The 27542-nt window shown below is 48.1% G+C and overlaps 4 protein-coding genes across 6 annotated transcripts in view; 3 read left to right on the forward strand and 1 right to left on the reverse strand.

Moving 5' to 3' along the window:
- The window catches only part of TSPEAR (thrombospondin type laminin G domain and EAR repeats), a 170144-nt gene that overhangs the window by 98128 nt on the left and 44474 nt on the right, over positions 1-27542 (reverse strand). The window lies entirely within an intron of this gene.
- Positions 524-1377, forward strand: LOC105711724 (keratin-associated protein 10-8). Its single transcript, XM_012444594.2, has one exon. The coding sequence runs from the start codon at positions 545-547 to the stop codon at positions 1304-1306; it is 762 nt and encodes a 253-aa protein (XP_012300017.2). The 5' UTR covers positions 524-544; the 3' UTR covers positions 1307-1377.
- LOC105711709 (keratin-associated protein 10-3) lies at positions 15665-16498 on the forward strand. Of its 2 annotated transcripts, XM_064379991.1 has the most exons (3): positions 15665-15985; positions 16082-16133; positions 16245-16498. In XM_064379991.1, exons 1-3 carry the CDS (start codon positions 15665-15667, stop codon positions 16496-16498), a joined length of 627 nt encoding a protein of 208 aa, XP_064236061.1. The 2 variants fall into 2 exon arrangements, with proteins under 2 accessions (XP_064236061.1, XP_064236060.1); XM_064379990.1 differs by having other exon boundaries at positions 16082-16498.
- LOC135276368 (keratin-associated protein 10-3-like) lies at positions 24070-24933 on the forward strand. 2 transcript variants are annotated; one of them, XM_064379992.1, is made up of 2 exons: positions 24070-24390; positions 24487-24933. In XM_064379992.1, the coding sequence occupies exons 1-2, from the start codon at positions 24070-24072 to the stop codon at positions 24931-24933; spliced, it is 768 nt and encodes a 255-aa protein (XP_064236062.1). The 2 variants fall into 2 exon arrangements, with proteins under 2 accessions (XP_064236062.1, XP_064236063.1); XM_064379993.1 differs by having other exon boundaries at positions 24613-24933.

The following is a 27542-nucleotide window of genomic DNA, read 5'->3' on the forward strand; positions in this document are numbered from 1 at the left end:
TGCAGGGACATCCCACCAGAGCCTGCAGATGGAGCAGGAAGGGGTGGCAGAGTAGGGAGCTGGGGGCATTCCTGGCCAAGACACCCATTGTTCAGTGGAGCAGGACTCTGGGACAGGTAGAGAGCATCTGCTGGTAGAAAACACCCCAGCCTGGTACCAAACATCCCAATAGCAAAGATACACAGGAAAAGAGAGAAGGAAAGTGGGGCTGGGTTTTCCAGAGTCACCAACTCGCAATCTGTTCAACTCCCACTCCACCAGCAGACATGCAGCATTGCTGTGTTTGTTTGCAGGGCACAGGCATCAGCAAGTGGCCGGCATCACTCAGCCACACACAGCAGTCCTGGGACCACAATAACATCCCACAGCAAGTAAACTAATTAGGGTTGCTTGGATGCAAAGTCTCGGCCACAACAAGGAAGGGGAAGGCTTGCGAGACACCTGTGAGGAAAATACCAAGGGAGAGTATAAAACCTCAGCAGCCAGGGCACACAAACCCACACACCTCACACCAGCACTCACGCCGCCCAGCCCAGCACCCACCATGGCTGACACCTGCCGCACCAGGACGTATGTGATTGCTGCATCCACCACGTCTGTCTGCTCCAATGACCCGAGCTGTGTCAGCCGAGTCTCCTCCCCCAGCACCTGCACCGGCTCCTCTTGGCAGGTGGACAACTGCCAGGAGAGCTGCTGTGAGCCCCTCTGCTGCACCTCCAGCTGCTGTGCCCCAGCCCCCCGCCTGGCCCTGGTCTGTGCCCCAGTGAGCTGTGAGCTCAGCCCCTGCCAGTCAGGCTGCACCAGCTCCTGCACACCCTCATGCTGCCAGCAGTCCAGCTGCCAACCGGCTTGCTGCACCTCCTCCCCCTGTCAGCAGGCCTGCTGTGTGCCCGTCTGCTGCAAGCCTGTCTGCTGTGTGCCCGTCTGCTCTGAGTCTTCCTCTTCATGCTGCCAGCAGTCTAGCTGCCAGCCGGCTTGCTGCACCTCCTCCCTGTGCCAGCAGTCCTGCTGTGTGCCCATCTGCTGCAAGCCTGTTTGCTGCAAGCCCATCTGCTGTGTGCCTGTCTGCTCAGAGTCCTCCTCTTCATGCTGCCAGCAGTCTAGCTGCCAGCCGGCTTGCTGCACCACCTCCTGCTGTAGACCCTCCTCCTCCGTGTCCCTCCTCTGCCGCCCCATGTGCAGGCCTGCCTGCTGTGTGCCCATCCCCTCCTGCTGTGCCCCCACCTCCTGCCAGCCTAACTGCTGCCGCCCAGCCTCCTGCGTGTCCTTCCTCTGCCGCCCCGCGTGCTCCCGCCCAGCCTGCTGAGGCCTCTGCTGAGGCCAGGAGTCCAGCTGCTGCCAGGCATTTCCCCCAGGGCCAGCCGGGCTCAGGTCCTGATCTGGCTTAAGTGGTTGCCCCCACCTGGGGACAGGGTCCCCATGTCTCCACTGTGCTGAGGTGACCACCCTCCTTGCTCCCAGGAGCCCCCATCCTTGCTGCTCCCCAGCTCCTGCCTCCCAGCACCTGCCCACCTGCCTGCTGGGCCCCCGTCCTCCCTCCCAGCTTCTCTGCCCGGGTCATTTGGCCTCGACTTGAGCCTGTCAGCACCTCCTCCTGCTCCCAATAAACTCTCCTTGGTCACCTGATTCTCTTCTCCTGTGTGCTCCTCGTGGGGGGATACATGGTTTGCGCTGACATCGGTCTCCTCCAGCCATGACTGTTTCTAGGAATGAGTGACTTAACCTTGAAGTCACAAGGGACGGTGGCCTAACTCCTCCAGGAGGGTCACCAGGTGGGACTCACGGCCACGCCGAGGAAGGCTCAGTCCCCACTCAGTCCCAGTGCCCAAGACTTCCTGAGCCTGGTCATTTGCTGCCGTGCCCTGGTTGTGGGGCTCTCCAGGCCCCAGGACTGTTGCACCCACAGTCCCACCTGGGCGAGCCCACCCTGCAGTGCTGGAAAATCTCCAGCACATGTACGTAAGCGGCACTGTCTATTACCATGAAACAACCGAAATATCCATCCACGAGGGAATGGAGGTGAATGGAGCCAGCGCCGCACCAGGGGGCCCTGGACTAATGCTGTGCGCTCACCGGAGCCAGGCACACACAGGAGCGCAGGTGCGCAGGCTGCAGAAGAAAGCCCGGCCTGCCCAGGGTGCCAAACGAGGCAGCACTCTCCGGAGCTCCCCGTGCTGTGCTGGGTGGGCAGAGGGCCGGTGGGAACAGGAAGACCCCAATGGCAGAGGAAGCTGGGACCGTGTGGCAGCACATGCAGACCAGAGGGCGAGAGAAACACATGGACACACAGGTCCAGATGTAGCCAGATGTGCTTTCAAACAGGATTGAGCAAATCTGAGAAGAGACTCCTAGAAATGCAACTGCAGGCAAGGGACGCTGGTGAGGTGTGACCGTCACCACGTTGCCCACAAGAGGCCCTGAGTCTTCACTTGTCAACAGCTGTACAGTCACAACGTGGGGGCTACATTATTCTCTCTTTGCCAATTTGATAAAGAAAAATGTCTTACAGTTTTCTTCAGCAAGGTGCACGGCATTCCGAAGCGTGGACCCGCTGCACCTGATGTACACAGCAGCAGGTGGATGGCACCGAATGTCTCTCCAGCTGCTCATTATTACAAACAACACCTCTGTGGGTGCTCCTACCATATACCTTTCCACACTCAGGTACGTGTTTGCCTAAATTCCCAGGAGTGGCACTTCTAAGCTGGAGTATTTGCAGATTATGAATTCATAGAGATGCTTAGAAATACACTCAAAAAGGTTGTCCAAACTGTGCCTGCTAAGACCGATGACAGAGGAAATGGTGCAGCGGGGAACTGAAAGGGCCTGTTCCTCCACGGAACGTCAGAAACTGGCAAAACAAACTGATGTGGGTGGCCTTTGTGTGCACCCAAATCTCATCTTGAGCAGGTGTTGAGGGAGAGAGCTGGTGGGACATGATGGAGATGGTTCCCCCGTGCTGTTCTCGTGATAGTGAATGAGTTCTCACCAGATCTGATGGTTTTATAAAGCAGTTCTCCCTGCTTTCACTTGCTTCTCTCTCTGCCACCATGTGAAGAAGGTCCTTGCCTCCTCATCACCTTCCACCACGATTGAAAGTTTCCTAAGTCCTCCCCAGCCATGTGCAACTGTGAGTCAATCAAAGCTCTTTCCTTTATTAGTTACCCAGTCTTGGATAGTATCTTTATAGCAGTGTGAAAAAGAAGTAATACACAAACAAACACACACTACCTGGTAAAATCAACTTTAACTGAACTCTGGAAAATAGTCGAAGGTTTGCAGCAAGCAAGGAACACATAATCAACTAAGAGCAACAGAATCCAACAGGAAAACCTCATGGATTTTAACTTCCCCTTACCCCATCCCCCATCCTCAGCAGGGTGACAGTCAGAGTTCCTGGTGTGGGGTGCTGCTGCCAGGGAAGCAGAGGGGACCTTGTTTGCAAGGCAGTGCAGTTGTCCATTTCAACCCATCTGGCAGCTCCCTGAAGGGCTAACACACAGGGCTTCCTTATTTCACCAACTCAGACTCTCTCAAGGCAGAGGAGCAGCTACATGGAGGGTGTGTGTCTGAACATTTAAAGATAAATGAACAAGTCACTAACACCTAGGTCAAAAATTATCAGTTGGGAAAACATTGGACATGCCCAAAAACTCTGGGAGGAAAAGCTGGGAGATGACATGCTTTGAGGAATAAGGGTCTTGGGAGATTCCACATATTCTTGGGAGTCCAGAAGGCCCCCGTGCATGTCCATGATGGGGCAGAGGCTCAGAAAAACCTGAGAAGCTCTCAGTGCTCACCTCTGGCTGAACTTCAGGCTCTGAGCAAGCAGGAAGTGAAGATGCAACAGGAAGTGAAGGAGCAAGCAGGAAGTGAAGGAGCAACAGGAAGTGAAGGAGCAAGCAGGAAGTGAAGGTGCAAGCAGGAAGTGAAGGGGAAGGCAGAGTTGCAAACTCCCCAGCTGAGTGCTGAGGGTGTGGACCAACATACAAAGTCCAGCTACAAATCCGGCAGAAAAATATTTCTTGATTCCAGGGGTTTAAGGAACTCTTTGTCAAATTACTATCCGAGCACTAAGCTAATAGAACATGAGCACATATGATAAGGAAACTATTTTTTAAGTGACATAAACAAACAAAAACAACCATAATCTACAGCAATCAGCAACAGCAAACTGTACAGAGGGAGGTGAACCTGATACCCAGAAATCTCCCATTGTAATAGTCACTGTCCAGTTTTCACCAGAGGCATGTGCCATGCAAAGCAGCAAGAAATATGAGCTACTCATGAGGGGAAAACAATTAATAGAAAATCTTCCTGAGGATGCCCAGAATTGGACTTACTAGACAAAGCCTTTCAATCAACTCTCTTAAACATGTTCAAAAAACTAAATAAAATCACAGACAAAGAATTAAGGTAAACCAGGAGAATGATGTGTCACTAAATAGAGAATATCAATAAACAGGAGGAATTTTTAAAATAAATTAAATAGAGGCCGGGCGCAGTGGCTCACACCTGTAATCCCAGCACTTTGGGAGGCCAAGGCGGGTGGATCACGAGGTCAAGAGATTGAGACCATCCTGGTCAACATGGTGAAACCCCGTCTCTACTAAAAATACAAAAAAATTAGCTGGACATGGTGGCGCGTGCCTGTAATCCCAGCTACTCAGGAGGCTGAGGCAGGAGAATTGCCTGAACCCAGGAGGCGGAGGTTGCAGTGAGCCAAGATTGCGCCATTGCACTCCAGCCTGGGTAACAAGAGTGAAACTCCATCTCAAAATAATAATAATAATAAGATAAATAAATTAATTAATTAAATAGAAGTTCTGGAACTGGAAAGTACAATCACCAAAATAAATAACTCACGATACGGTTGCAACAGCAAATTTTAGCAGCTATAAGAATTAGTGAATGCAAAGATAGATCCATTAAAGTATTCTAGTCTCAGGAGTAGATAAGAAAATGAGGAGTAGGTGAGAGAATGAAGAAAAATGAACAAATCTGAAAAGACTTGTGGGACACCATCAAGCATACCAACATACTTAGCAGAATTTCCCAACGAAGGGGAGACAGAGGGAGCAGAAAAATATAGTTAAAGAAATAATGGCTCAAACTTCCAAAACTGAGGAAACACATCAATCTAACTCAAAGAGATTCACACAAAAACATAGTATAATCAAACTCTCAAAAGTCAAAACAAAGAGAGAATCTAGAAAGCAGCCGGACCGAAGACTAACAGCAGATTTCTCATCAGAAACCATGGAGGCCAGAAGGCATTGGGATGACATATGTAACATGCTGGGTGGGGGGCCAGGGGCAGGGAGCACCCAGCAACAAAAATGGCATCTGCATCTGGCAAGATTATCCTTCAAAAGTGAAGAAGTAACACATTTTGAGGTAAATAAAACCTGAGAGAGCTCATTGCTGAAAGATTTACCTTACAAGAAATGCTAATTCAGGCTGAAATAAAAGGGCACTAGATAGTAACCTGAAGCAATATGAATGAAGAAAGATCAACAGCAAAGGTAGCCATATTGGTAGTTTGTGTGTTTATAGGAGTTTTTCCATTACATCTTGGTATCTACTTTGTTGGGTACAAATAATACATTTGTTGCTGGAGACACAACTGTCTATATTTGTCAAGACACCAAATCCACACAAAAGGAAAAAAATACAAACATCCCATATTGATTAAATAACTTGAATCTAAAATTAAAAGCTTTCCTACAGAGCCACCTACAGACCCAAATACTTTCACTGCCTAATGTTCCCAAACAACTGGGAGAGAAATAATACCAGTCTTAAATTTCTCAGCTTGTTTTATTAGGTTGTCATAATTTTCCAGACCTTAGGAAGTGGGGACCTGAAGTATTGGCTTCCAGTGAAAGCAACTGAGGAATGCTATGTGCTACCCAGGAAGTCACATGCGTGTGACCTGGGGACATGATGGCCCTACTGCAGAGGGGCCAGCCACAGGCCAGGAGAATGGCCAGGAAAAGAGCCATTCCTTTCTGGGTGGATATGACTTTTGGGGAGGCATGATTCAACCACTACACTCATCTTCTTCCTCCTGAATTGTGTATTCTTTTATTACTCTAGTGGAGATTACAACATGAATCTATGGCTTTTTAAAGTCTATTATAAATTCAATCTTAAATTATTTCCCAGACAGTGCAGTGTACTAAGACCACTTTAACTTCATATAGCCCCCTCCTGAATTTTGTGATCTTCTTGCCATGAACTTTATTTCTATAAATATTTTACAACTTCTAAGATATCTACAGTAAATATTCATTTAGATTTTCCCATGTGTGTCCTCCTTTTGTTACACTTCATTTCCTTATCAACTTCTTGCTTCCATCTGTGATCATTTTCATTCTGCCTAATTATATTTTTATTTTCTTTAGTGCAGATACTGCTGGTGACACATTCTCTCAGTGTCCAGAGAACATCATTTGCTGTCATCATTTTTGAGGATCTTCTTCCCAGGTGTAGAATTCTAGTTTGATGCTTCTTTTCTTTCAGACAGTAAATATATCATTCTATCGTCATCTGGTTCCATCATTTCCACTGAGAAGTCATCTGTAAATGTTATTGTTGCTTCTTTAAAGGTAATATTTCTCCCCCACCCCCCCAACCCTGGCTGTTTTAAAATTTTTCTCTGTCTTTGAATTTCAGCCCCAATATGCCCAGGTGTGGTTTCCTTTGTATTCACCTTGCTAAAGATTCTTAAATGCTTTTTGCATCTATGGGTTAATGTCTTTCAAATCACTCTAAAGTTCTTGTCTATTATATCTTCAAATATTTTACAACCCCCATTTTACTCATCTTCTGTGATTTCAACCATTTATATTCATAATTACTTACAACATAAGTATATGCTTATTACTCCACTTTATTTCCCTCTTTTCTTTCCCATCTCTGTACTCAAGCTTGACATTTCCTCATCTCCCTTCACTAATGTTCTCTTTGGTTTTGCCTAATGTGTTGTTTAGCTAATCTACTTAGTTCTTAATTTCAGCTATTATGTTCATTTCCAGAATTTCTGTTTGATTCCATTTTAAAAATCCAGTTTGAAACTGAAATTCTCCATTTGTCCTCTGTTTTCTTGAGCAAGCTAATCAGCATTACTTTAAATTCCAGTTTGACAATTCTGATATCTAAAGGTCCCATGTATCTGTTTCTCTTGTTGGTTTTTTCTCTTGGTCCTTTGGTCTTGTCTTCTAGTACCCCTAGTAATTTTTGACTGAATGATGGACTTTATGAAAATTTGTCAGATTATTTGAGCCTCTGTTGATGCTGCTGTCCACAGAGAAGATCACTTTTGTTTCTGGGGGCAGTTAGGCTATGGACAGATCACATGAGTTCAATAGGAGCCGATTTAAAGATGGGCTGCATTCTTCTTTCTGGTTTTTCTTTCCTCCTAGGGAGTAGCCCTTCACTTATATTCAGTTTTTCCAACTGAAAGCCTATTTTGTTGTTAATGTTGCTGCTACTTTTTTTTTTTTTTTGAGACGGAGTTTCGCTCTTGTTACCCAGGCTGGAGTGCAATGGCGCAATCTCGGCTCACTGCAGCCTCCGCCTCCTGGATTCAGGCAATTCTCCTGCCTCAGCCTCCCGAGTAGCTGGGATTCCAGGCACGCGCCACCATGCCCAGCTAATTTTTTGTATTTTTAGTGGAGACGGGGTTTCACCATGTTGACCAGGATGGTCTCGATCTCTTGACCTCATGATCCACCCGCCTTGGCCTCCCAAAGTGCTGGGATTACAGCTGCTACTTTTTAACCAGAATCCCTCCACCTTGTCAAGTCCTGAACTCTGTGTCTTTGTCTTCCAATTTTATGAGACTACAAAAAGCTGTTCTCAGCTTCAACCTCAGCCTCATGGCTATGGTCTGTGAATCAGTAAATGCCTCAATAATAAAATGCACAAGAAAATTTGGACTCACTTCTGTGTACTTTCCCTCTACTAGGGATTCACTCACTGTCACACCCTCAGTCACACTCACATTCACCCTCACTCAGACTCAGTCACATTAACACCCACACACACTCACTCTTAGTCACACTCACCCTCACACCCTCACTGGCACACTCATCCTCAGTCACTCACACACCCTTACAGTCAGTCTCATTCACCCTCAGTCACTCACATTCTCTCACACTCACTGACACCCACACACACTCACCCACAGTCACCCTCACATTCACTCACATTCTTACCCACACTCTCACCCTCACATTCACTCACTCTCACCTTCATTCACACTGTCACACCCTCACTCACATACACTCATTGACATACACTCCCTCATTGACACACACCCACAGTCACACTCACCCACACTCACACACCCACACACACTCACTGACATAGTCACCCACACTCTCTCATTGACTCACCCACACACGGACTCACCCACATCATAATCTCACACACACCCTCTCAAACTCATCCACTCACTCTCATACACTGTCACCAACACTTCCACACTCATTCACTCACACACCCACACACTCCCTGACTCACACACTTGCACACACACTCACCTACAATCCCTCACCCACACACACCCACTCACACTCATTCACTAACTCACACACCCACACACACACACTCACACACCCACACACTCACCCAATCTCACACTCACCTACACTCACTCACCCACACATTCACTCACACTCACACACTCACATTTACAGACACACCCACACTCACCCACACCCACACACTCCCTCACTCACACCCACACTCACACTCACTGTCTCACTCCCTCTCTCCCTCTCTCATTCACTCCCTCACTCACTATTCAGTCATATCTCTCCCAGTTCACCTCCTCCCCACACCAGCATGACCACATCCACCATGTCCGTCTGCTCTAACGCTTGCTCTGACTCCTGGCAGGTGGATGACTGCCCAGAGAGCTGCTGCGAGCCCCCCTGCTGCACCCGCAGCTGCTGCGCCCCGGCCCCTTGCCTGACCCTGGTCTGCACCCCAGTGAGCTGTGTGTCCAGCCCCTGCTGCCAGGCGGCCTGTGAGCCCAGCCCCTGCCAATCAGGCTACTCTAGCTCCTTGCATACCCTCTTGCTGCCAGCAGTCTAGCTGCCAGCTGGCTTGCTGCACCTCCTCCCCCTACCAGCAGGCCTGCTGCATGCCCGTCTGCTGCAAGCCTGTCTGCTCTGTGCCTGTGTGCTGTATGCCTGTCTGCTGTGGGGATTCCTCTTCATGCTGCCAACCAGTTTGCTGTGCCTCTTCCTCTTGCCAGCAGGCCTGCAACAAAAATTATGAAGCATGCAAAAAGCAAGAATGTATGGTTCATTCACAGGGGGAAAAAGCCAATTAGTAAAAAATGTCCTTGAAGAAGCCCAGGATTGAATTTACTAGACAAAGCCTTTCCATTAGTTCTAAAATATATGCAAAGAGCTAAAGGAAACCATAGGCAAAGACCAAATAGAAACTAAGAAAACATTTCAATAAAGTGAAAATATCAAAAGAGAGATGATAAACAGGAATCAAATAGAACTTCTGGAGTTGAAAAGTATACTAACTGATACAAAAACTTCACTAGAAAGGGTTCATAGCAGATTTGAGCAGACAGAAGGAAAAATTAGAGAACAGGTAGATAGGTCAAGTGAAATACTCCAGTCTGAAGGGCATCAAAACAAGAGGCTGAGCATGATGGCTCATGCCTGTAATTCCAGCACTTTGGGAGACTGAGGCAGGCAGGTCATTTGAGGTTGGGAGTTTGAGAACAGCCTAACCAACATAGTGAAACCCTACCTCTACTAAAAATAAAATGAAATAAAAATCAATAAAATAAAATAAATAGCTGAGCATGATGACTCATGTCTGTAATCTCTACTCAGGAGGCTGAAGCAGAAGAATCACTTAAACTTGGGAAGTAGAGGTTGCAGTGAGCCGAGATCATGCCACTGTACTCCAGCCTGAGTCACAGAGTGAGACTATGTCTCAAAAAAAAAAACAACAAAAAAAAACAAAAACAAAAAAACATTGAACAGAGTTTAGTTGGCCTGTAGGTCATCATCAAACATACCAACAGCACACTTAACAGCAGTGTCAGAAAAAGAGCAGAGAGAGAATAATGAAGCACTGAAAAACATTTGAAGAAAAACTATAGAGACGGAAAGTAAAATGGTGGTTGCCAGGGGCTCGGAGGGAGGAGGAATGTGGAGTTAGTGTTTAATGGGGACAGAGTTTCAGTTTTCAAAATGAAAAGTTATGAAGACCGGTGGTGATGACTGCACAAAACATTTTGAGTGCATTTAATATCACTGAATTGTACACTTAAAATCGGATAAATTTTATGTGTTTTTATGACAATAATTTTTTAACTATTTGAAGTAATCAGGGCCAAAAACTTCCCAAATATGATGAAACGTGACTCTACACATTCAAGAAGCTCAATGAGCTTCAAGTAGAATAAACTCAAAAAGATCCACACAGAAATATAAAATTAAACTATTGAAAGACAAAAAGAGAATCTTGAAAGCAGGATGAAAGAAGATAAACAGCCAATTTCTCATCAAAAACCATGAAGAACAGAAGGTAATGGGATGATGTACTTAAAGTGCTGAAAAAGAAAAAACTGTCCACCAAGAAGTCTATGTCTGGTGAAATGATCCTTCAAAACTGAAGGGGAAACTAGGACACTTCTGGATGAATAAATGTTGAGAGAGTTCATTGCCCGTAGGCCTGCCCTACAAGAAATGCCAGCTCAGGATGAAATAAAAGGGCACTAGACGATACCTTGAAGGCATGTTAAGAAATAAAGAACACTAATAAAGGTATCGATTTTGGTAGTTTGTATGTGAATAGGAATTTATCCATTACATCTAGTTATCTACATTATGAATGTGTTTGATATCACTGAGCATGCTTAAATGGAATGAATTTTATTGGTTTTATGTGTTGGTGTACAATTGTTCACTTCTTTTATAGTCTTTATTTATATAGGTCAGCAGTGATGTTCCCATTTTCATTTCTGATTGTAGTAATTAGAGCCTTCTTTTTTTTTAGTCTAGTTAAAGGTTTATAATTTTATTGCTGCTTTCAAAAACTAATTTTAGACTTCATTGGTTCCATTATTTTTCTATTCTCAATTTCTTTATTTGCTCCCTTTATTCTATATATAATCTTTATTTTCTTCCTTTTTCTAGGTTTGGGTTTAGTTTGCTCTTTCTTTTCTGGTTTCTTAAGATCTTTCTTGTTTTTTAACATAAGCATTTACAGCTATACATTTCCCTCCATAGACTGTTTTTGCTGTATCCCACACGTTTTGGGTTGTCACACTGTCATTGTCATTTATCCCATAGTATTTTCTAACTTCTCTTCTTCTTTGATCAACTCGTTAAGTGTGTGTGGTTTAATTGCCACATATTTGTGAGTTTTCCGGTTTTCCTTCTGTTACTGATTTCTAATTTCCACTGTGGTCAGAGAAGATACATTATATGATTTCAATAATTTTAAATTGATTGAGACTTGCTTTTTGGACTAATGTATGGCCTAATCTGGAGAATTGAGAAGAATGTGAATTCTGCTGTAGTTGGGTCGAGTGTTTTATTTGTGACTGTATTAGATCTAGCTTGTTTATTGTGTTCTTCAAGTTCTCTATTTCGTTATTGATCTTTGATCTAGTTGTTCTATTTTTAAAATTTTTTTAATCAGTGGAAGTGACTTATCGATGTCTTCAAATATTATTGTTGAGCTGGAATTGTCTATTTCTTTCTTCAATTCTGTCAATTTATGCTTGATATATTTTGAGGGTCTGATGTTAGGCACATTAATGTTTATAATTGTCTTATCTTCTAGGACCAGGCATGATGGCTTATGCCTGTAATTCCAACTACTCAGGAGGTTGAGGCAAGAGGATTGTTTAAGGTCAAGAGCTCAAGACAAGCCTGGATAACATAGCAAGACCCTGGCCCCTAAAAAATTTTTTTTTAATTACCTGAGTATGGTGGTGTACACCTGTAGTCCCAGCTACCTGGGAAACTGATGTGGGAGGATCACTTAAGTCCAGGAGTTTGAGGCTGCAGTGAGCTATGATTGTGCCACTGCACTCCAGCCTGGTCAACAGACCAAGACCCTGTCTATATTTGTTTTAATGGTTCTGGGATAATTGACTATCTACACACAAAATCACGAAGTTGCACTATATCTCACACCAACAAATTAAAACTGGATCAAAGCCCTAAATATATGAGATGAAGCCATAAAAGTCTTAGAAGGAAAAATAGAAGTAAATACGCATGACCTTATATTGGGCAATGGTGTTTTAGATGTGACAGCAGAAGCACCAGCAACAAAAGGAAAAAGATAAACGGAATGTCATGAAAATTAAAAAGTTGTATGCATCAAAAGACACCATCAAGAGAGCAGAGCAACCCGCAGAAGGGGAGAACGTGCCTGTAAATCGTAATTCCGGTAAAGATCTAACATCCAGAATATATAAATAACTCCTAAAACTCATCAACAAAAAGTCAACCCAATTCAAAAAGAGGCAAAGTGCTTTAACAGACATTCCTCCCAGGAAGATTGGCAAATGGCCAATACACACAGGAAAAGAAGCCCGATATTGTTGGCCATTAGGGAGACGTAAATGCACACCACAGTGAAATGCTGTCACTACTTACACCCACTAAGCTCGCTATAATTTAACACACACATGCACAGACAAATAGAAGGTAGCAGACGTTCACAAGGATGAAGAGAAACTGGAACCTTTGCACATTGCTGGTGAGAACATAAAATGGTACAGATGCCATGAAAAACAGTCTGGCAGGTCCTCAAAAAAAAAACGTAAACATGGAATTCCATATGACCCATCAGTTCCCACTCCTAGGTGTATACCCAACAGAATTTAAAAGAGATGTTCAAACAAAAATGTGTACAGGAATGTTTATAGAAGCACTGTTCACACTAGCCGAAAGTTGAAAAGAACCCCAAAGTCCATCGGCAGATGAATGGCTAAGTGAAATGTGGCGTGTCATACGACGGAATGTGGTTCAGCCATGCAAAGGAATGGAGTTCCGAAACACACTTCACGGTGTACCTTGAAAATATGCTAAGTGAACAAAGCCAGACACAAAGGCCACACATTCTCTGACTCCATTGATACGAAACGTGCAGAACAGGCATAGCCAGGGAGACAAGCAGAATAGTGGCTGCTGGGGCTGGGGCGTGGCTGCCGGGGCTGGGGCGTGGCTGCCAGGGCTGGGGCGTGGCTACCGGGGCTGGGGCGTGGCTGATGGGGCTGGGGCGTGGCTGCCGGGGCTGGGGCGTGGCTGCCGGGGCTGGGGCTTGGCTGCCGGGGCTGGGGCGTGGCTGCCGGGGCTGGGGCGTGGCTGCCGGGGCTGGGGCGTGGCTGCCGGGGCTGGGGCGTGGCTGCTTAATAGTACGCGGTTCAAGAACAGAAAGTCAAACACCGCACGTTCTCTCTCATTCACAGGTGGGGGTTGCACAATGAGAACACATGGACACAAGGAGGGGAGCATCACACACTGGGGTCTGTTGCGGGGGACTAGGGGATGGACAGTGGAGGGTAGGGAGGTTGGGGAGGGCATGTGGAGAAATGCCAGATATAGGTGATGGGGGGATGAAGGCAGCAAACCGCATTGCCACGTAGGTACCTATGCAACAATCCTGCATGATCTGCACGTGTATCCCAGAACCTAAAGTACAATCTATACACATATGACGTGTTTCCTTTTGGAGTGATGATAGTGTTCTGAACTAGGTAGGTAGTGGGATGGTGGCACAACACTGTGACTGCACTAAATGTCACCAAATTGCACACTTTAAAATGGGTAAAATGGTAAATTTTATATTACTGTTTACCACAGTTTAAATTAAATGACACCTGCCAAGCGTTTCTGAGAATGAAGCCCCCGCGCTCCAGAGTGATATCCTCAGCATTTTAAACCTTGTTTCCTCTTACGGGGGGAGACGTGTTTAAATTTGAGAAACTTTAGTTATTAATGAGGTCAGGTCACCGTCATCTCATTAATGCTTACTGGAAATTTAAAATTTTAAACCTTGTATTCAATTATTTTGGATCTCATCCTGTTTTAGTGGTAAGGACCTTCAATTTTTTACATTAATCTTCCACCTGTCATGGAGATTGCAAGTATTTTCTGGCAGTTCAGTATCTTCATCTGCACACCCAGTGATTCCTTCGGGGCTGTGATGGGAATGACGCGGATGCTGAGCTGAGGCGCATGGACCAGTCTCCAGCACCCACCCTGCCGGGTTTCCAGGGGACGTGTGCTGTATGCGCCCTCATCAAGGTTTACGCTTTTGTTCACATCTGACCCTCTCACATTCCCATCGCGCATTTTATACTTGGGGCTGCCAGGCGGACGGGCTCCCTTTCCATTGCACTGTCACACGGCCTTGGCAGGGGTACAGGTGGGGCTGCTGGGTGCAGTGACTTTGTCCCTCATACAGCCCTTTGGTGAACGTGGCCTGGGACAGTCACTCTGATCCTAGGTGGACAATCATGCCACCTACAGACACCAGAAATTCACATCACGTTTCAATGTCTTGGCTTGTGGCTTCAGTCAAGGTGCAAACAGAGAGTAAGATTCTTGTCCCCTGTAAAGTTCCCGGGCATCTGGGCAGCAGGACTGACTGTGTCCCCATCGGATCCTTTTCTCATTCAGAAGAGGCTGGAAGGATGTTGGGATCCTTTTCTCATTCAGAAGAGGCTGGAAGGATGTTGGGAGGTCTGCGGTTCCTGTCAGACCAGCCTCAGGCTGCGCTGCGCTCAGGCCCCAGGACAGAGAAGCTCGCCTGTGACCATCCCTGCCCCAGGGTCAGGGCCAGCCCTGCCTGATGGCCTCCAAAGCACAGGCTTTGTCAACTCTGAGTGTCCTACTCTCCACACAACCCTCACTCCACTCCTGCATCTCCAAGGCAAAGGCCCCTCCCCATCCTCAGGCCGTGACCTATGCCCACCCCTCTCAGGACACCTGACCAGGGCTCCAGGGGACAGGGGTCCAGACCCAAAGGCCAGTCCCCAAACCTTGTCCTCCCAATGAACTGACTGTCCAGAGACTTTGCCAGAACGTTCCGTCTCCCTCTCAGGGGAGGGGAGGTCCTCCCTGTCCTCCTGCCCTTGGCAGACATCAGGAGCTCAGAAGATCCCAGAGCCCCCCAGGAAGGGCTGTCCTCAAGCGATTTTTCCCTACACAGGCGCCTCCTTCCTGGCTCTCCCAATCCCAGCCAGTCCAGCCTGCCTTGTGAGGCCCCTGCAGACAGAGGCTGGGCATCCCCTGGGCCAAGAGACCACGCTGGGGACAGTCACGGGACCTGCCAGGTGGAAGTCACCAGGGCAGCCCCAGAGACACTGCACCTTCTCCCCTGGTGTCCCGGAGGCCAGGCTCAGCCAGGGGCACCGGCTCTGCCCAGGACCAGCCGAGTGTAAGGAGCAGAGTGAGGACAAGTCATGGCAAGGGAAGCAGAAATAATGAGGGTCCTCCCAGCAACAAACACCAACACGGAAGGCGTTGCTGAGTCTCGTGCTGGGGAAAACACAGGCGCCGGGCGTATAAAAGCCCCAGAGCCCCAGCAGCTGACAGGCTCACACACTCACACACTCACTCACTCACACCTCCCCCACTCACCTCCTCCGCACCCCAGCATGGCCGCCTCCACCATGTCCGTCTGCTCCAGCGCCTGCTCTGACTCCTGGCAGGTGGACGACTGCCCAGAGAGCTGCTGTGAGCCCCCCTGCTGCGCCCCCAGCTGCTGCGCCCCGGCCCCCTGCCTGACCCTGGTCTGCACCCCAGTGAGCTGTGTGTCCAGCCCCTGCTGCCAGGCCGCCTGTGAGCCCAGCCCCTGCCAATCGGGCTGCACCAGCTCCTGCACGCCCTTATGCTGCCAGCAGTCTAGCTGCCAGCCGGCTTGCTGCACCTCCTCCCCCTGCCAGCAGGCCTGCTGCGTGCCCGTCTGCTGCAAGCCTGTGTGCTGCGTGCCCACCTGCTCTGAGGGCTCCTCTTCATGCTGCCAGCAGTCTAGCTGCCAGCCGGCTTGCTGCACCTCCTCCCCATGCCAGCAGTCCTGCTGTGTGCCCGTCTGCTGCAAGCCTGTCTGCTGTGTGCCCGTCTGCTCTGGAGCTTCTTCCTCATGCTGCCAGCAGTCTAGCTGCCAGCCAGCTTGCTGCACCTCCTCCCCATGCCAGCAGGCCTGCTGCGTACCTGTCTATTGCAAGCCCATCTGCGGTGTGCCTGTCTGCTCTGGGGCTTCCTCTTCATGCTGCCAGCAGTCTAGCTGCCAGCCGGCTTGCTGCACCACCTCCTGCTGCAGACCCTCCTCCTCTGTGTCCCTCCTCTGCCGCCCCATGTGCAGGCCTGCCTGCTGTGTGCCCGTCCCCTCCTGCTGTGCCCCTGCCTCCTCCTGCCAGCCCAGCTGCTGCCGTCCGGCCTCCTGCGTGTCCCTCCTCTGCCGCCCCGCGTGCTCCCGCCCAGCCTGCTGAGGCCTTTCCTCAGGCCAGGAGTCCAGCAGCTGATGGCCCTGGATGTCATCCAGAGTCCCTTCCCCCCGGGGGCTGACCTCCCAGCTGCCGCAGCCAGCCCTGCCCTCTCTGGCTTTGACACCCTCAGAGGATGGGGCAGGCTCTTTGTCTCGGGGACCAGGATGTTCCCCCAGTCCTTCCCAGATGCTGGCTGCACGGGGGACCCCAGCTGTGCCCCCAGATCCCAGCTCTGTAGAACCAACCTCAGCAGGCCTGGTTTCGCCCTCGGCAGTACCCCGTCTGAGTCCTAATAAAGCCGCCCCTGTCTCATACCAACCTCTGTGTTGTCTGTGGACCCCCGGGGTGGGGGACAGGGTGAGGTGGGAAGTGATGCCACCCCTGACTGCAGGGAGAGTCCTGACCCCAGCAGGGCTGGTTGCACCCTGGGCAGTGCCTGCTCTGTGTCCTAAGAAAGCTGCCTCTGTCTCTGTCAACCTTGGATTCTGTCTGTGGACCTCTGCGGGATGGAATGAAGCAGGAAGCAAAGCCGCCTGGTGCTGGCCTCTGGAACCCTGCAGCCCAGGCTCCCCCTTAGCCCTGTGGGTCCCCAGCCCCAGCACGTGGCCCCCAGGCCCATCTCAGGAAAGCCGCCTCTGGAACCAAGGCCAGCCGCTGTGGGCCCCTGAGACACATTTACCCTCCCTAGCTCCGTGGCTGCCCCCCAGGACTGCGGGAGGCCCCCCCAGGGCCTGGCTCCGCCCAGCAGCCTCACCCCTCTTGCTACCCCTGGGAGACCAGCTATGGACACAGTGCCCGTCCCTGCAGCCCTGGTCTCCTCCACCATGAGACACAGGACCACGCCCTCCTCCAGGACGTCAGCCCAGCAGCCTGGGGTTGTCACGGGATTCTTGAATACCCATTGCTCAGGCATCGCTGGCGAGAGCACAGATGGGCAGGGACCATGGCACCACTAACCAAGCCTGCCGGCCCTCCTGCCCCGTGTGGCCTCACGTAGACATTCAGGGTCTCGGCTCCCTCCTGATCCCGTGGTCCTGGACACTTACCCTGAGGACCCTGTCCGCACACCCCCAGTCTCCCAGGTCTCTCCCAGACAGCCCTCGGCTCTGCCTGCCACCCTCCATCCCGCATGCCGCGTCGGGCGAGTGGTACGAGCCGCCACACTCTTTCCACCAGGTCGCTGTGCGCATTTGAGAGCCCAGGTCTCACTCCTGCCCCAGCAAATGACCCCTGCATGTCAGTGCCAGAGGCCGCCAGCCCCAGCACCAGGACCTCCCAGAGTCCCACCCCACGGAGCTCACTGTGGTCAGCACAGCCACCTCCCTCGCTCCCCTCGAGGCAGACCACCCAGGACAGTCAGCAGCGGCCGTCCCCAGGGCCGGGGCCAAACTGACACAGCCTTGTCCACCTCCTTGGAAGCAAAGCTAGGTCCCCATGAAGGGACAAATGAGGGCCTCCAGGTACAGAGATGTTTGCTTCCTGCCCCGGTTTGTGGGGCAGCTGGTGCGGGCTGAGGCTTCATCCTAGGGCTCCGGCGCCATCCTGGGGAGGGGCTCCCCACACATGCATGGCTGAGCCCCACCTCACTGTGCCCACTGCTGACCACAGGGTCAGAACACAGAGCCACGGAGGGCCAGGGGCTCGCTCTCTGACTTCCTCCACGTTGTCACTGACCCCCACCTGCCCTTGTCCGAGGCACTGACAGGACCTGGCCCAGCCTGTCTGGCCATCCCCAGGGAGGACATCTCCTGTGGGGAGGTCTCAGCTCTGACCCCTGCTCTGGGTTCCCATTCGAGGTGTCTTCTGCCTCATCAGAGCTTCAGCCTCCAGTGAAAACACCTTGGAAAACAGTTTCTCAAAATGTCACTCACTGTGTGACCGTGTGATCCTGCCAGTCCAGTTCTAGGAGATTTGTGGGCCATGTACACAGCAGCACTGACAGTAGCCAAGAAGTGGAAAGAGCCCAAATGTCCATCCGAGGATGAATGACAAGCAAAACACAGCCCATCCACACAAGCCAAATGTGGCCCATTTCCACGGGGAATATTACTTATCTACGAAAAGGAATCACATACTGACACAGGCTACCACATGTACGAGCCTTGAAAGCATGATGCTCAGTGAGAGGCCACTTGTGGCTAGATCTGTTTGTGTAAAAGGCTCAGAACAGGCAAAGCCACAGATAAAGGAAGTAGATGTGTGGGTGCTCAAGGCTGGGTGAGGGGTTCATGAGGAGTGACTGCTGATCAGTGTTTTTCTCGGAGGGGGAATGTTGTGAAATTACATAATGGTGACAGCTGAGAAATGCTGGGACTACACTAAAAACCAATGGATTGTGCACTTGCAGTGGGTGAACTTCGTGGCTTATGAATTTTATCTCAGTCCATCTGTTAAAAACAGTCTTAGCCCTCCATTTGAGATGGCCACTGGCCGATGCCTCCATATCCCCTTTAACCAAATAAAAATGAATGGTGCCAGAGCAGTGATAGAAAACGGAAGCATGCCATCCACAGACCAGGTCAGTAAGGATTTTCTGGAAAAGGCAAGACAAAAAGATCAGGTTCTGTTGACTTTAAATCCAACAGAAAGAAAAGCAGAAGGACTGTGAAGACAAATGACTTTTCCCGGGACTGTAGCACGGGGACCACACATGAGGATGACTGTGGGCGCTCAGTGGTCTTTACCTGATGTGTCAAGTTCTCAGGAAGAGCCACTCGGTGGCCTACATCCACTGGGAGAACCAGGAAGGGTGGGGCTGGCCCAGGAGACTCCCAGCCTAGGTCCCAAGCTGGAGAGGAAGAGGCCACGCCCCAGGAAGCTGTGGATGCCCCGATGAACGGGATCCCCCATGTCCAACCAGCAGTGAACAAGGCCCCCCTCCTCAGAGCCCCAGCATCAGCCCTGGGTGCAGAATATGTGTATCTATGGGCAGAGAACCTTTCAGCAATGAATGTCAAACAATCTAGACCCTCCCTTAAAAACGTGAACAACAACGAAGGATCCTCAGACATGTGAGGAAATCACAGCATGACAGAGGAGCAAAGTCTGGTCAAGCGATGATGCAGATGCGAGAAAACAGAGAGGCTGTCACTTCATGAAACAAGAACAGGGTGCTACCAAAAAGGAGGAGGAAGAGGAAGAAGGAAAACACCCCAAGTTCCAGGAGACTGAAAGTGTGACACTCTAAATACACATGTCAATGGTGGTCTGTGTAATAGATCCTGAAAGCAGAGGAGCTGATGCAGTGACCCAGTTCAGGCAAGGATTGACCCAAACCCAATGCAGAAGGACAAAGAGATGAAGCCGAGAAGAGCCTGAGTTCCGAGCGGGATGAGCCTAGAGACCCAGGGTCTATGATACCAGGATCACAGGAGGAGAGAACCCAAGAACGGAACAAAATCATCAAACCTACATGCGGATAAAAGTTCTTGAACTAAAGGAAGATGGGATCCGGGGGATGAACACAGCTGAGGACAGTGATGGGGAGGGGGTCTGGTGAAATGAATGAAGTACAAGAAGGAGCAATAGTGCCAGGTTCTGGAAAGAGAAGAGGTTTCATAAAAGATCAAAGTTATGCAAACATGAGACGCATTGGTGGTCCAGCCTCTCCCAAGGCTGAAGGAAGTAATTCCGCCCCTAGACTCTGCTGTGGCAGGCATCCGCGGGAGGGCTGTTCTTAGACAACAGGGATCTGGAAAGTGGACCACCCACAACGCCTTCTGAAACTTTTACTCAGCAATCTCCAACAAGAAGAAACACAACGCCCTCTTTTCAAATGTCCACAGAAATCCACAGATGTCCATCAAGGAAAATCTAAAGAAAATAAAAATACAGTCTAATAATAATCAGCAGACATTAAAGATGGAAAAAGAAGTATGCTCACATATTCAGAGATTTTTTTCAGCATAAGAAAATAGTATGGGTATATTTCTCCTAAAATTCTGAAATATAAATGAAATCTACTGTGTTCTAAAAAATGTAAATTACCTACACTGAATAACAAAACAAAACAATTTTAATACAATGATATCTAGAAAAATATGGAAATGGTATTGAAAGATATTCTTCAGAAGGCAGACTTAATATGTTTCAAAGGAGTATACCGTCGGCCTTCAATATAAAGACCTTCCTGTAATACTTGAAATATTCCAGAGCTCAGAAGAAGCCAGAGAGCTTCTGGATTCCTCTAGTAAGACTGGTGACACCCTGATGACGAAACCAGTAACAACAGTGAGAGAGATGGGACTGCAGACCAATCTGATTTCAAAAGATAAGAGATTCTATGAACCTACATTAACAGAAAACTAAGCCATTATGTACAGCTATCATGGGAAATAGTATGGAAGTTTCTCAAAAAATTAAAAATAGAACTACCCCGTGATGAGCAATCCCAGTCTGTGTATTTATACAAGACAAATTAAAGCCAGATCTCAGCGATACCTGCACTCCCATGTGAACTGCAGCGCTTTTCACAGCAGCTAAGATACGGAAGCAACCTAAGCGTCCATCAACAGCTGAGTGGATAAAGAAAATGTGGTGTGTATGCACGATGGACTACGACTCAGCCACGGAGAGGAAGGAGATCCTGGGATTTGTGGCAACATGGACCAACCTGCAGACATTACGCTAGGTGCAATAACCCAGGCACAGAGAGTCAAATACTGCAGACCTCCCTCATACGTGGAATCTAAAACAGCCAAGCTCACCACAGCAGAGAGCAGAGTGGTGATTCGCAGGGGCTGGGGGTGCAGGCACGGGGAGATGCTGATGACAGGATGCAGTTTCAGTGGCGCAGGATGAGTCCGTTCTGGAAACCCCATGTGCAGCACGGGGACAGTTGACCTTAATGCAGAATGGGATGCAGTGACACTGAAATCTGCTAAGAGAGTCCATCTAAATGTCTCATCACAAAATAAAGGTAACTACGTGGGGCGATGGACATACTGATTAGCTTAACTGCGGTAATCATCACGGAACGTGCACATGTATCAAGATGTCATGTTGTACACCTAGAATTTATATAATTCTTATTTGTCAATTACATCTCAATAAAGCTGGAGAAAAAGGGATCACGAGCTACTGTCAAGTAATGTGTATCTTAGATCACAAGTTATAAAGGATATCATTAACTATACTCATAAAAAAGAAGCAGAAAAGCCACTGGAACTCTCAGTACATTAATACACACACATTTACACACGTGGACATATATGAACAAACTCACTCCCTCATTAAAAGCCCAAGGCAAAATTTTGGTAAACTAGAATAGAAAAACACCACATGCAGGAGACCAAGGCTGTGCCACAAACCAGCAAACATGGGCTTAGTGCAGAGCGGCGGGAGGCGCTTCTGTTAACTCTGGAAATAACACCAGAGGGCTGCTGTCATCGCGTCTCCAGCGCTGTGCTGGGCAGCCAGCCATGACGGATGGGAGTCAAATAAAACAAAAGACTACGTTTTGGAAAAGAAGAATCCAAACATGTCCCTTGCAGAAGACCCGGCTATGGGCCACCCTGCCCTCCAGACTCACATCCCCTCCCAGCACCTCCCTCTCCCAACCCTGGACCATTTAATCCCTGCAGTTCAGCTCACTCATATCCCCAGAGTGTCTGCTTGATTTAAGAAATAGTCTGATCATTTGATTGTCCACAGAAGGCCTGCTGGCACCCAGCAGAAAGTTCCATGATCCAAAGGACACATCTGCAGTGAGCGCGGGGCTCCAAGGTTGCACCTCACGTTGTGGCTGATGTAAAAAGGCCCCACTTGTACTGTGTGTGTCTGCAGTGCGCCCACTAATATGACGTCATCCTAGATTTCCTGGCTTTCCTATCATTTCCTGAAAGCAGCACCAAGTCTTTCAATTCCAGAAAGTAGATTAAGCACACAGTTCTCACACACCTGTACTAATAGTCACTGAAAGGATATCTAAAGAGTTATAAAAAATGAAATCAAAAGTAATAATAAAGGGAGGCTCAGCAGGGTCCTTCATATGTTTGTAGAAAAAAGAAGCAAACAGAAACAGATTAACGAGCAAATTGGAGAAGGACCCTAATGCACTAGAATAAATTAAATGAACTGCCACCAACGAGCAGACTTTATCTGATGTCCAGCGAAACAAGGAAGAATATTTAAAAACTCAAAGTAACATCATCAGAGTGAATGGATAACATATTTCATTCAACACAAGACAAAAATAAAAGGTCATAAAAAGAGAGACCAGGAAAGATAAAATTATGGTTAAAAGCGCAAAAACACTTCTGAGATGAATCTTTATATGGAAAGATTAGAACTCAATGAGTTCTAACCACAGAAAGTAAAACAATGCATAAGCCTAGAAACAAAAACATGACATTTTAGAACAACAAAAAGACACCCAAAAGCTCCCAGAGAGTTAAGGAAAGAGAGAGAGAGAGAAACAAAAAAGATGACAAATGACCAGCATCAGACTGTCATCGGTAACACTGGATATCACAAACAAACAAACAAACAAAAAAAAAAACAAAAGGTGAAATATATTCACCATTTTGAGGAAAAGTAATTTAAAACTACAATTTTACACCCAGCTAAACTATCATTATAAGTATCAGGATAAAGTTGATACATTTTCAGACAAGCAAGGAATCTTAAAATGTATGTCCTAAAATCACCATATATGAAAAATTACTTGATCTTTTACCATGGAAAATGAAAATTGAAAGGATCCAGGGTGCAGCTTCAAATAAAACAAAGAGAGGCCTCTGAGGGTGGCATGGAAGAGACAAAGATAAAGCGTGGATCAGCCTTATAAGGCATAAGGGATTGGAGGCCACTTAGCTTCCTTTTATCTTATTCTCTGTACTATTTGTGTTTCATACGAAGTACACGTTTTTCTCCGTATTTATGGTTTTTTTTTTTTTTTTTGAGACGGAGTTTCGCTCTTGTTACCCAGGCTGGAGTGCAATGATGCAATCTCAGCTCACCTCCCGGGTTCACAGGATCCTCCTGCCTCACCCTCCCGAGTAGCTGGGATTGCAGGTGCACACCACCACACCCAGACAATTTTTCATATTTTTGGTAGAGACAGGGTTTCACTATGTTAGCCAGACTGATGTCGAACTCCTGACCTTGTGATCCACCCACCTCAGCCTCCCAAAGTGCTGGGATTACAGGCATGAGCCCCCGTGCCTGGCCCATATTTAAAGTAATAAAATATATCTAATCAGTCCAGAAACAGGATAGGTGGAACCAGAATTGCTCCCTTTGGAGAAATGTTCATGTCTAAAACCTCAACTCAACAAAAGCTTGCTTGAAATATTTTCCACCACATTTCTGGGGCCAAAATAAAAACTCATGAAGAAGCAGAGCCCTGCAACTACACACAAGTTTAATGAGGGAAATACAAACAGAAAAATGACGCATCTCCAGCCACCAGCTCTAAACACCAACGAGGAAGAGAAGCTTGTGGAGCCTCCTGTCAGGACAACGCGTGCCAGGGAGGGGTATAAAAGCCCCACAGCCCAGAGCACCTCACTCACTCACTAACTCACTCACTCACTCACTCACACCTCCCCCACTCACCTCCTCCGCACCCCAGCATGGCCGCCTCCACCATGTCCGTCTGCTCCAGCGCCTGCTCTGACTCCTGGCAGGTGGACGACTGCCCAGAGAGCTGCTGCGAGCCCCCCTGCTGCGCCCCCAGCTGCTGCGCCCCAGCCCCCTGCCTGACCCTGGTCTGCACCCCAGTGAGCTGTGTGTCCAGCCCCTGCTGCCAGGCGGCCTGTGAGCCCAGCCCCTGCCAATCGGGCTGCACCAGCTCCTGCACGCCCTCGTGCTGCCAGCAGTCTAGCTGCCAGCCGGCTTGCTGCACCTCCTCCCCGTGCCAGCAGGCCTGCTGTGTGCCCGTCTGCTGCAAGCCTGTCTGCTGTGTGCCTGTCTGCTCTGAGTCTTCCTCTTCATGCTGCCAGCAGTCTAGCTGCCAGCCGGCTTGCTGTTCCTCTTCTTCCTGCCAGCAGTCCTGCTGTGTGCCCATCTGCTGCAAGCCCGTGTGCTGTGTGCCCACTTGCTCTGAGTCTTCCTCTTCATGTTGTCAGCAGTCTAGCTGCCAGCCGGCTTGCTGCACCTCCTCCCCCTGCCAGCAGGCCTGCTGCGTGCCGGTCTGCTGCAAGCCTGTGAGCTGTGTGCCCGTCTGCTGCAAGCCCATCTGCTGTGTGCCTGTCTGCTCTGGGGTTTCCACTTCATGCTGCCAGCAGTCTAGCTGCCAGCCGGCTTGCTGCACCACCTCCTGCTGCAGACCCTCCTCCTCCGTGTCCCTGCTCTGCCGCCCCGTGTGCAGACCTGCCTGCTCTGTGCCCGTCCCCTCCTGCTGTGCCCCCGCCTCCTCCTGCCAGCCCAGCTGCTGCCGCCCAGCCTCCTGCGTGTCCCTCCTCTGCCGCCCCGCGTGCTCCCGCCCAGCCTGCTGAGGCCTCTGCTCAGGCCAGAAGTCCAGCTGCTGAGTGCTCAGTCCTCATCTCCTGCTGACTGTGTCTTTGCTGCCAAGCAGGATTCTCCAGGCTCAGGAGCCCCTGGAGGCCTCAGAATCTACCAGCTCCCATCAGGCACCACAGAGTTGCTGCCTGAAGGGGATTTTCAGCACATCACACTTCCCTCCTCCCTGTCTGGGAAGAGACAACTCGCAAATCCCTTAGCAGGCGGACTGTGGCCTTCTGGAGCCCCTTCTCCAAATGTGTTGCCTGCACCCGATGTGACAAAGAAGAATTGCTCTAATCAATAAATTCTTGAGTCAGGAAATCCGCGCTGGCGTGCACTTTCTGTCATCCCCTGAGCTCCTGTGCCTACTCCAAATTTGGACTGTGGGACCACTGTCCTGTTGAAGGCAGACAGGACGGTGTCTCTCATTCCACGATCAAACACTTGAGAGAGAGCAGGCTTTGAAAGCAGATGTGATCAGCTCCACACCCTGCCCACGGGGGATGAGCCCCCAAGCTGGGCCAGGGAGGGGAGCAGAGCTGAGTGGCTTGGCCTCTGCTAAGCTTTGGACCACCTGCCACGACCGTCCCCTGCCAGTCCAAGCTAAAGAAGAGTCGGGTGGAAGCAGAAACCCCGTGCAGTTGGCGAGGCTGCAGGCCTGAGATGAGGGATGAGCAGGGCCTCCTGCGGGGCCCTCTCAGGAGTCCTCCTGCACCTCACACACTCGTCAACACAGAGCATTCTGGTAACAGAAGTTTCTAGATATGGGCCTCTCAGCAGGAGGGGTAGGCCGGCAGGTGCTCCTCTTAGCTGATTTCTTGGTTCCCAAACGGCTCCCCTGGTACCACATGTGCCAACAGCACCCCCTTCTGCTGAGGACAGCACCCGCTCCAGGCAAATCCCACCCATACCCAGGACACGCCTGGCTCAAGTCCTTGGTTCAGGGCCAGCAGCAGGTCACTCACACCTGCCTGTGAACTTCTCCTCTGTCCTCCTCCTCCCTCCTTCCGAGAAGGACCCTGTGGAGACACTGGGCCCACCTGGATAATCTAGGGGACTCCCATCCCGTAAGTAGCCACACCTGTGAAGTCCCTTCTGCCACATAAGGTGACACACTCACAGGTTCTGAGAACCAGGATGTGGACTTTTGGGAAGGAAGATTAAAGAGAAAAGAGAATAATTTTGTATGAGAAAGAATCTTACATGGTGAATTTTTATCCTTAAGTAAAACGACTGGTTATTTAAGAAAAAGGAAAAATAGAAAAAAGCAGAAAATCCAGGCATGTTGTAACTGGTCTGTGTAAGTCATGTTAAGGCTCTTGAAAAGAGAATTTAGGAAAGGAATTTTGTATATGATTAGGTTGGATATAGTTAAAATGAACTTATTTATAATAGTCTTTCTGAAGATTGAACATTGATATTAAAACATGTACTAATATAAAACTAAACATTTTGATAGCCTGTGTTAGAGCAAAAGGTTTTCTTAAGGTATTGATTTGCTGTTAGTAAAATTGCAAGAGGTTTTGGGTTTTAATTCTGAAATCTGTTTCTTTTTAAAACTTCCTGGACGTATGCCTCAGAAATCCAGCTTCTGCTACACCTTGCTGTGTGTGATTTTCAGGTCAGATATCATCACCTTCAGTTTTTTCTTCCCTTAAGAAGACCTGGGATGATAACTCCTCTAATTTTTTTATCAGCTCCTATAACTTTTTCATGCAATTCTAACTCTACGTGGCCTGACACTGAAATATTTATTCTAAAAGTTTAGAAAGGCAGCATTTTTCCTCCAGTGTCACTTTATTCTGTAACTTGGCTTTTCTTGATATATCTGAATTGTTCCACGTTACTTTCTATACTGCTTTTGAGGTCTTTCGATGATCACTGTGGTTAAATGAATACTTATTATTTTAAAATACCTATTATTTTAAAATGACCCTTAATTCTGTTTTGATCAAATTTTTAAAACTTTTGACATCTTTGACAGGTTTCTTCTGGACTTATTTGGTAAATTGTATGGAAAATATTGTAAAATAATAAATTACACTAGACCTTTTTCAGTTACATTTATGGGAATGTTGTTGATATAAATGTTTCAAAAATTATATAAATTCATAAAAATATAATGTGTTGTCATAATTTTAATTATGTTAAATTTTTTCCAAAGTTATGTTTGTGTGAAAATGTTAATGTGAATATTCTAAAAATCATATGAAATTTAAAATTCTGATTGTCCTGATGTAACATTGCCAGTAATGATTGTGATTCTTATCTTAAAATCTTACAAGTAACTATATTTCCTTGTCTATTGGAAACTTCCAGCAACTTTTAACCATGGCTATTCCAAGTTTTTGTCATCTACAGTTATGGTTCTGAATTCTTCTCTAAAAACATTTATGATCAGTTCTTTTCATGGAAAAGACTCTAATAAGTATGGACAGAAAAAATTATGAAAAATGAGGAATACAATTAATGAAAAACCATACAAACATATATTCTGGTTTTTTAAAATGGCTATCATATTTTTTTCCTATCTGCAACTGACTCGAATATAATTAAATATACATAAATATATAATTAAATGTACATGTAATTAAATATAAAT

The sequence above is a fragment of the Aotus nancymaae genome, unplaced genomic scaffold, assembly GCF_030222135.1.
Source record: "Aotus nancymaae isolate 86718 unplaced genomic scaffold, 86718_ANA_hifiasm-v0.15.2.pri h1tg000022l_1, whole genome shotgun sequence".
Taxonomy (NCBI): domain Eukaryota; kingdom Metazoa; phylum Chordata; class Mammalia; order Primates; family Aotidae; genus Aotus; species Aotus nancymaae.

Excerpts from the sequence above, each read along its gene's own strand:
- LOC105711724 (XM_012444594.2), top strand. The coding sequence starts at position 545 with ATGGCTGACACCTGCCGCACCAGGACGTATGTGATTGCTGCATCCACC.
- LOC105711709 (XM_064379990.1), top strand. The coding sequence starts at position 15,665 with ATGGCCGCCTCCACCATGTCCGTCTGCTCCAGCGCCTGCTCTGACTCC. Across the intron at positions 15,986-16,081 it reads TGCCCGTCTGCTGCAAGCCT|TCCTGCTGTGTGCCCGTCTG; the intron begins GTGTGCTGCGTG and ends CCATGCCAGCAG.
- LOC135276368 (XM_064379992.1), top strand. The coding sequence starts at position 24,070 with ATGGCCGCCTCCACCATGTCCGTCTGCTCCAGCGCCTGCTCTGACTCC. Across the intron at positions 24,391-24,486 it reads TGCCCGTCTGCTGCAAGCCT|TCCTGCTGTGTGCCCATCTG; the intron begins GTCTGCTGTGTG and ends TCCTGCCAGCAG.